At 44.3% G+C, this 9,554-nt stretch overlaps 1 protein-coding gene across 1 annotated transcript; it reads right to left on the bottom strand.

Moving 5' to 3' along the window:
- Positions 1-824: 824 nt before the first annotated feature.
- TM4SF19 (transmembrane 4 L six family member 19) lies at positions 825-7,805 on the bottom strand. The gene is made up of 5 exons (XM_015562519.1): positions 7,707-7,805; positions 6,632-6,833; positions 5,842-5,919; positions 2,017-2,184; positions 825-1,715 (listed from the first exon to the last, which is right to left on the bottom strand). Exons 2-5 carry the CDS (start codon positions 6,809-6,811, stop codon positions 1,530-1,532), a joined length of 612 nt encoding a protein of 203 aa, XP_015418005.1. The 5' UTR covers positions 6,812-6,833; positions 7,707-7,805; the 3' UTR covers positions 825-1,529.
- Between the last annotated feature and the right edge of the window lie 1,749 nt (positions 7,806-9,554).

The following is a 9,554-nucleotide window of genomic DNA, read 5'->3' as shown; positions in this document are numbered from 1 at the left end:
GGTTTACAAAATATTTTATTACACATTAGCTCTTATTAACCGCTTCACAATCTTAAGAAATTGACACGTGCCCTGCCCGTGTGGCTCAGTGGTTGAGTCTCGACCTAAGAACCAGGAGGTCACCGTTGTGTTCCCAGTCAGGGCACTGAAAGGGTTGAAGAGAATAAACCCGGGCAGAGAAAAACTTATTGTGCTTAGCAGACATCTTGCAGAAAGCTGCAGCCTTGAGCACAGCATAGCTCGGGTAACCAGAAGACACCTGGCATGGGAGGAACCAAGGACAGACCAGACCCTTACGTCAGCAGAGCGGCTCTCTTCGCTGATGCCTTTCTCGGTCCCAGCCCACTTGCACTCAGGTGTTGGGGAATAAAATCCTTTTTGATACATTATGGCCTCATGTCATAGGTGTGCAACCCCGGCCCACTCCGAACCTTTCAGGCACATGCCGGGGTTGCAGCCTCGGTCCCCAGTAGGGACCATGCAGGAGGCAGCCGATCAATGATTCTCTCTCATCAGCGATGTTTCCATCTCTCTCCCTCTCCCTTCTTCTCTGAAATTAATAAAAAATATTTTTAAAATAAACTGACATGAACCCTGAGGCCCATAGAAGTCCAAAGATACACAGCTAGTGAGCATCAGACCTCTGACCGCATGCACAGCCGGGAATGTCAGGCACACAGTGAATGCTCAGTGTATACCACTTACTGAACTGCCCTGACGCTAGTGAAAAGAACACTGGGGGGTTAACCAGCTCAGGGCACTGTAACAAAATACCACAGACTGGGTAGCTTTAAGAACAGAAATTTATTTTCTGGAGGCTGCGAGTCCAAGATCAAGGTGCTAACAAGGTTGGTATCTGAGACCTTTCTCCTTGGCTTGCAGTTGGCAACCTTCTAGCTATGTCCTCCATGTCCTTTTCTCTGGTGCTTGTGTAGAGAGAGATCTCTTATAAGAATGTCAGTCCTCCTGGATTAGAGTCCTTCCCTTATGACCTTGTTTAACCTTAATTAGCTCCGTAAAGGTCCTATCTCCAAATAAAGTCACATTGGGGGTTAGGGCTTCAACCTGTGAGTTGGGGGGCGGGGGGGGGGGAATACAGTTTAGTCCATAACTACTGATGAATTTAGAAGATAGGGGCTCCAGTACTGACTTTACCTGAACCTAACTGAGTACTCTGGGAAAGCAAGTCCATTACCCTGTAGGAGCCTTAACTTCTCTGTGGGTTACATGTGGCAACTTTTATGGGGTTGTTAAACTGAAATGAGATCATGGCTGGAGGACATTTGATGGACTAAGTTCTTACACAATAAAAATGGCAATTATTCCTTCTATTAATATGTCATGCAGTTTACAATGTGATTTAAAATGCATAATACCATGCAACATACTTTCAAGGAATTATTATTGCTATAATTACCACAGGAATACCTAAAAGGGAAGTCTGTTTGTGCTTGATACCCATACACCCTAGTTGCGGAAAGGATTCAAGGCAGTTTCTGATGAAAGCCGTGTCCGTGAAGTGGCATTGCCTATGGCTTCTCACAGAGGCTGCAGAAAAGGCCCAGGAAGGCGTTGAAGAAGTGAGTGACCACCAGGAGAACCTGGAGGAGGCTGATGCACAGGAGAGCAGAGAAGAAGGACACGTGCCACATGACAGCTTTCAAAGGCTCCAGGCAGACCGAGTTCCAGAGGGAATGGTCATATAAATAATTCCTGTTCCCACAAATAAAGAGACGGGGTTGAGGAACAAGTAAGAAATGCCAAATAAGCAACCTCAACAGACAGCCAGGACCTCCCCCAGCTCAGGTCACAAGCCCAGACTCATTCTTGAGGGTGACTATTGTTGCTGCATTTGCAATGTTGGAGCATCAGAGGAGTGAGATGCTAGAATGCATCACCAAAAGGGGTTCGTAGTCTCTCTCTTTTTCTCTCTCTCTTTCTCTCCCACTCTCCTTCTCCCCTCCCAAAAAATCAATGGGAAAACATACTGGGGTGAGGATTAACAAAAAAAATAATAGGTCTTAGGTCTTTGAATGGGTAACCATATTTCCAAGCTTGCGTCTGGTTGAAGGATGAGACATCGAACATGCAAAATGGACCATCTTTCAGGGCTACTCCAGAAGTAATAAAGCAAATCAAGGCTCCCAGCAAAGCCAGGCCACTTGATAATAGAGCAGCGAGCATCTGCAGAGGGAGAGAAAAAATAGTGAGCCCTGGCTGGCATGGATCGCGGTTAGAGCATCAGCCGCCAAGCGGAGGGTAGCGGGTTCAATTCCAGTCAAAGCCATGTACCTGGGATGCGGGTTCCCCTCCCTGGTTGGAGGAACATGTGTGGGAGGCAACCACTTGATGTGGCTCTCTCATCTCTCTCTCTCTCTCTCTCTCTCCCTCTCTCTCTCCTCTCTCCCCCTCTCCGGTCCCTTCCACTCTCTCTAAAATTAATGGAAAAAATATCCTCCATTGAGGACTAACAAAAAAGAAAAGAAACAGTGAGTCTGAGTTGGGGTCGTGACTAGGTGACATTGAGGTCACTCAGGACGACTGTGGATGGGAGAGTTGTCAGATTTTTAAAATAAACTGACATGAAACCTAAGACCCATAGAGGTCCACTTACGTCACCGGACCCTTACGTCACCCTCTCCAGTGACCCCACCTTGAGCACAGCCCAAGTCACGACCCTAACTTAGACTCACTGTTTCTTTTCTTTTTGTTAGTCCTCAGTGGAGGATATTTTTTCCATTAATTTTAGAGAGAATGGAAGGGACCGGAGTGGAGGTCGCTCTAGTCTAACCTCAATTATTGTGTGGGGCCACCTGGAAACTTCTCTGGTGCTCAGGCTGTCTCCATGATATCACACGGGGTCACTCCCACCCGGGGCACCTCCTTTCAAGCTTGACCAAGGAAGGGAGGCTGCTGAGGGGTCACAGGGTGGAGCTAGGAAGGGGTGGAAGAGAAAGAACTGAGAAGGGGGCACACTGGCACTTGAGCCTGGATCTGCCTGTGTCCGCAGGCCCTCGGACCGTCTCAACAGGTTGGCATCAACAGCTTTTAAGCTCAGCCCTGACCGGTGTGGTTCAATTGGCTGGAGCATCGTCCTGAACACCCACTGTGGGCTCAATTCCCGGTCAGGGCACACACCTGGGCTGCAGGTTGGATCCCCGGTTGAGGCATTGATCAGTATAGGAGGCACCTGATCAGTGTTGCTCTTTCACGCCTTTCAGTGTTTCACACACCGTCATTCAGCCTCTGTGTGAAAGAGTCGGCTTGTCGTTTGCCCTCTTCTGACTCTTTTAAGGCAAAGCTGTATTTTCTCCCATCCCATCCCTGACTCCAGTCTTGTTCAAATCAAGCATGAAAGGGAGGGAGGGAGGGAGAAAGCAGGGAAGGAGGGAGTCAGGGACAGAGGAGAAGAGAAACAGACAGACAGCAGTCGACTCTGAAATGACACCAGTCTGTCACTGTCCTTTTCCCGTCTGTACACGGCTCTCCCCTCCCAAAGAGAGCAATGAGCTTATTTTATGGCAGGATTTTAGCTCGCTTCCAAATTGTCTTCTTTCCCAGGATACTAGATATTTTATTCTCCTTTCCAAAGAATACTTATTTTAAAATTACAAAACACACGTATAAATAGTTTTTATACAGAATCATAGTAATTTCCCCACTGATGTCAAGCTGGTTTGAAGCTTGGGAGGGCACAGAGAAAGGTTTTGTTTGTTTGTTATTATCAATTTGAGAGAAGGTAAGGGAGGGAGGGAGGGAGGGAGGGAGGGGAGGGGGAAGAGAGAGAGACAGACAGACAGAGACAGAGAGAGAGAGAGATTTATATTGTTCCACTTATTTATGCACTAATTGGTTCATTCTTGTATATACCCTGACCTGAGATCAAACCCACAGCCTTGGTGTATCAGGACGATGCTCTAATCAACCGAGCTACCCAGGCAGGGCCAGGTGCGTGGTAAGCTTTGACTCTAAGTTAAAAGATTCAAGATTAATTACTCTGATGTAAGCCTAGGACAGTAATTCTCAAAATGTGGTCCCTGTCCCAGCAGCGTCAATCACCTCACCTGGAAACTTGTTAGCAATGCAAAATTCCCCTCTCCACCCTAGGCCTACTGAATCAGAAACTCAGGGGGGGACTTTGCTTCCATGAACTGTTGAGAACTGGAGTGGGTCTTCTTCCCCCCACTCCCACCCCTATATCCCTGAACCTGTCAATAAATATTGAGCAAATGACAGAATGTAAGGGGGCGCAGGCGGGCGGGGAGAGGGGTGCAGGGGGGGCCCCAGCAACTGGTGTTTTAACAGACCTTGCGAGGGTTCTGGTGTAGCTCAACCTGAGAACCATCCCCTTAGGGGAAAACAGATGTGACTGAGAACAGTGAGTGAAATGTGTGGGTGCTTATATTTAATTCTTTCGCATGTAATTCTGAATCAGGGGGTTCCCACTATCAGGGTGGCAGATACCAAAGTAGGCTGTGGGGTTACCGTAAGGAGGACACCAATCCACGTGTCTGAGAATGAATAGGCAACATAATGTGTAAGAAAACAGAGTTTTCAAATAAATATAGATGCTACTGTGATTAATAAAGTGCAAATGTATTTGGGCCTCAGTTTCATTATCTGTAAAATGGAGAGGTTAGACTAGAATCTAGTCTTTAGATGATCTCTGGAGAACCTTCCAGCTCACAGAAAAATTTAAACAAAATAGGCAAGAAATTTTCTTTCAAAAACACATGATTACGCCCTAGCTCAGTGGTCGGCAAACCGTGGCTCGTGAGCCACATGCGGCTCTTTGGCCCCTTGAGTGTGGCTCTTCCACAAAATACCATGTGCGGGCGAGCACGTACAGTGCGACTGAAACTTCATGGCCCATGCACAGAAGTCGGTTTTTGGAAAGGAGATAGACGAAACAAGTATACAAGACGAGTGTGGATGGGAGAGTTGGAAGGGGTCGACCTCAGCGAACGTACCTCAATCAGACTGAGGACGTTTTTAGCAAAGGCCAGCTTAGGAGTATCCTAATTAAGTTAATAACAATGTACCTACCCAAATAGTTTAAAAAATTCGGCTCTCAAAAGAAATTTCAATCGTGTACTGTTGATATTTGGCTCTGCTGACTAATGAGTTTGCAGACCACTGAATTAGGGCAATTAATTCCCTTTTAACCCTTTGCGGTCATATTAAATTAGGACATGGGTGTTGTATTTTTTTTTGGCTCTGTGACTAATGAGTTTGCCAACCACTGCTGTAGCTGGTTTGGTTCAGTGGATAGAGTGTCAGCCTATGGACTGAAAGAGTCCCAGGTTCAATTCCAGTCAAGGGCACATGCCCGGGTTGCGGGCTCGATCCCCAGTAAGGGGCGTGCAGGAGGCAGCCAATCAATGATTCTCTCTCTCTCATCATTGATGTTTCTATCTCTCTCTCTACCTCTCAATTTCCTCTCTGAAATCAATAAAAATATATTAAAGTTATAAAACAACATGATTGCAATGTACATCACTCATGTTCCTGTTGTTCAATAAGGTAAAAAATTAATAACAACAGTTCTCACATTTGTATAGACATTTCTGGTTCATTACAACATTCAGGGTTCATTACAACATTCATGGTTAGTTAAATAACAGGGTCATTGACTTGATTCTGTTCACCCCCATTTTACAGATGAGGGCCTGAGGCTCAGAAAAGTTAAGCCACTCGCCCAAGAGCTTAGGGTGATTAAGGGGCATGATCAGGACCTGACTTCCAACCCCAAGACCAAAATTGCCTTTTTACCCCTCGGCCTCTGAAGTAATGGGATGTGGGGACATTCTAGGTATTAGAAGAGTGAAGTCTGGTGCTTACGCTTCGGCAGGGCCCACTCTTACTGAAGCAGCCGTACCGCCAGCCCATCAAGGAGATGAGGGTGGCTGCAGTGAGTACCTGGGAGAGGAGGAAGAGCGTTAGGACGAGACTGGGTAATGGACACTTCTTGCCGCCACCTGTGGCTGTTGCACCAGCGTGGTTGGGCACCTCCCGTGGACTTGATTATCCTCTTTCCCAGAGGGTTTGGATTTGCCTGTCAGGGCCCAGTTTGGGATGACTAGCCTGCCCTGACTCTGTTGATGGCAACGTTCACACCCAGTATGCCTAGTCCAAAATCCAGCAAGTCTTCCTAGACCAGTGGTTCTCAACCTTCCTGATGCCACGACCCTTTAATACAGTTCCTCATGTTGTGGTGACCCCCAACCATAAAATTATTTTCATTGCTACTTCATAACTGTAATTTTGCTACTGTTATGAATCGTAATGTAAATATCTGATATGCAGGATGTATTTTCATTGTTACGAATTGAACATAATTAAAGCATAGTGATTAATCACAAAAACAATATGTAATTATATATGTGTTTTCCGATGTTCTTAAGGCAATCCCTGTGAAAGTGTCGTTCGACCCCCCAAAGGGGTCGCGACCCACAGGTTGATAACCACTGTCCTAGACTCTTCTATCCTTTGGAGTTGCTATAGACTCCAGACCAGCTTGTTAGATCAAACTCATTTGCAAGGAATCAAAATACTCCTCCCCCTTCACCTCCCTGCTTCATCCCTGGGGGGCACTTTGGGAGTTCTCGCTCAGAGAACCCAGGACACTTACCATGAGGCCTCCTCCCCAGAGCCCAGAGCCCAGCATGGCATGCTTGCCAATGAGGCCCCTCAACAGGTAGGTCACATCCCAGTTAGGAAAGAGGAGCACCGTGTTGGCCCCAGCAGCAAACAGGGCTGTAGTCCCGAGGCTCAGCCCCAGGATGCGGGAGCAGGTCCTTGAGCATGCCATCCTGCAGGGAGAGCACAGTGTCCTGGAACGAAGGGAGGAGGGTCATGGTAGCTCTGCTACTGAGAGCATGGGGTGGGTAAGACAGACACAGATACTTCACCTCCCAGTGTCGGACAGAAGAACCAAGGTACGTGCTTAAAAACTCAGCCTCTTATAAAGATCCCCCAATGGATAGGGTTTAATTGCTCCATTTTCTGCAAACTTCAACTCATACACACATTCTCCTCATTCTATCATACAATGAGTAGTCTTTGTTTCTGGCTTCTTTCACTTAGCATAATACTATTGAGGTTTTTTGTTTTTTATTGCCTACTAGTATTCAATCGTATGGATATACCAAATTGATCTATTCACATCAATGTTTCTATCTCTCTCTCCCCCTACCCTTCTCTCTCTGAAATCAATAAAAACATTTTTTTAAATGTTGCCCTTCAAAAGACATCATTAAGGACATGAAGAAGCGAACCACAGGCTGGGAGAAAATACAATATACATTTTGTGAATATGTATGGGAATGTGAATACATAACATTTGACAAAGGACGTGTATCTAAAACTCTATAATAAGAAGACAAACAATGATTAAAAAATGGGGAAAAGATTTGAATAGATACTTTGTTTCATCTCACAAAAAAAATATATATATATATAAATGACAACTAAGAACATGAAAAGATATCCAACATGATTAACACAGGAAAATGCAAATTAAAACCAAAATAAGATCCTACTACACACCCACTGGAATTGTGATAGTTGAAAAGTTGGACTATACCAAGTGTCAGTGAGGATGTGGAGCAACTGGAACGCCCAGAGAGACCTGCTAAGAATGCAAATGGTACCACCACTTGGGAAATAAACTTGGCAGTTTCTTATAAGGTTAAACATTCACTTACCGAATGATCACGTAATTCCACTTCTACATATTTATCCAAGAGGAATGAAAACATCTGTCCACATAGAGACTAGTACTTGAATGTCCATAGCAGCTTTATTCATAACTAAAAATTAGAAATATGAAAACATCCTAAGTGTCCACCAACGGATGAATGTGTATATACATACATGAATAACTATATTATTCAGCCATAAAAAGGAATGCAGTTCTGTTACATGCTAAAACTTGAATGAACTTTGAAAAATGAAATAAGCCAGACTTTTTCAGGTAAATTATGAGCATCAATATTGAAAAATCCATCCATTGAGAGATGAATGAATAAAGAAAATGGATAATGAAATACATAATTGTGTGTGTATATATATATATATATATATATATATGAAATATACAGAATAGGCAAACTCATAAAACTAGAAAGATTAGAGATCACCAAGGATTGTAGGGAGTGGGGAATGGGAAGTTACTGTTTAGTGGTTACAGAGTTATTGTTTAGGGTTATGGAAATTTTTGGAAATAGGTAGTGGTGATAGTTACACAGCATTGTGAAATGTAATTAATGCCACTGAACTGTATACTTTAAAATGGTTAAAATAAACTTCGTTACATATATTTTACCATAAGAAAAAATCAATTAAAAATGAAAGGAACTCTAGTCGGTGGCTAGAGTGTCGGCCTGAGGACTGAAAGGTCCCAGGTTTGATTCTGGTCAAGGGCACATGCCCAAGTTGTAGGCTCAATTCCCAGTAGGGGGCGTGCAGGAGGCAGCCAATCAATGATTCTCTCTCATCATTGATGTTTCTATCTCCCTCCCCCTGCCTCTCTGAAATCAATAAAAATAAATTTTAAAAAATGAAAGGAAAAAAATGAGAACTCAGATGCTCATCAGTGTGAATAGATAAATTGTGGTATGTCCATACAATTGAGTACCACTAGGCAATAAAAAAGCAAAAAACTGCAGATACATGCAACAACATGGATAAATCTCAATAGTAGTATGCTAAGTGAAAGAAGCCAGAAACAAAGACCACTCACTGTATGATTCTGTTTATATGAAATTCTAGAAAAAGTAAAACTAGTGACAGAAAGCAGATCCATGGTTGCCAAGGGCTGGGAATGGAAGAGGGGATTAATATAAGGGACATAGGAAACTTTTTGAGGGAATCAAAATGTTCTAAATCTAGATTCTGCTGGTAATTACACAACTACATGTATTGACAAAACTCATCTAACTACTCTGAAAATTAATGAATTTTATTATATTTTAATTATATATCAATGAAACTGATTAAAAATTAAAATGTCATGCCTATATAGTTATAAAACGTCTCCTCCATATCTTTACTTATAGCCATTACAATCTTTTATATTTCCACTGATATGTGAACTTCTTGGTTATATATATTAGAAGCCCGTTGCACAAAGATTCACGCAATTGGCCTTCCTTCCGCTGGCTGCTGGCACCGGTTTTCCTCCAGTACCCGGGACCCAGGCCTTTGGTCCGGCTACAGCGGAGAAGCCAAGCCTCTTCAGACTTCAGTCTTCAGTCTTCACTCCAAGCCTGTGTATGCAAATTAACCGCCATCTTTGTTGGGTTAATTTGCATGGACACTGATTGGCTGGTGGGTGTAGCAGAGTGACACCAATTTGCATGTTTCTCTTTTATTAGTATACTAGAGGCCCGGTGCACAAACATTTGTGCACTCGTGGGGAGGGGGCAGGGGGTCCCTCAGCCCAGCCTGTGCCCTCTCACAGTCTGGGACCCCTCAGGGGTGACACCCTGCTGGCTTACGCCCCCTCCCTGGGCGATTGGGCCTAAGCTGGCAGTCAGACATCCCTCTGGCAG

Source organism: Myotis davidii, unplaced genomic scaffold (assembly GCF_000327345.1).
Source record: "Myotis davidii unplaced genomic scaffold, ASM32734v1 scaffold571, whole genome shotgun sequence".
In the NCBI taxonomy this organism is placed as follows: Eukaryota; Metazoa; Chordata; class Mammalia; order Chiroptera; family Vespertilionidae; genus Myotis; species Myotis davidii.
Note: the sequence above shows the minus strand (reverse complement) of the source record. Positions and strands in the feature narration are given on the sequence as shown.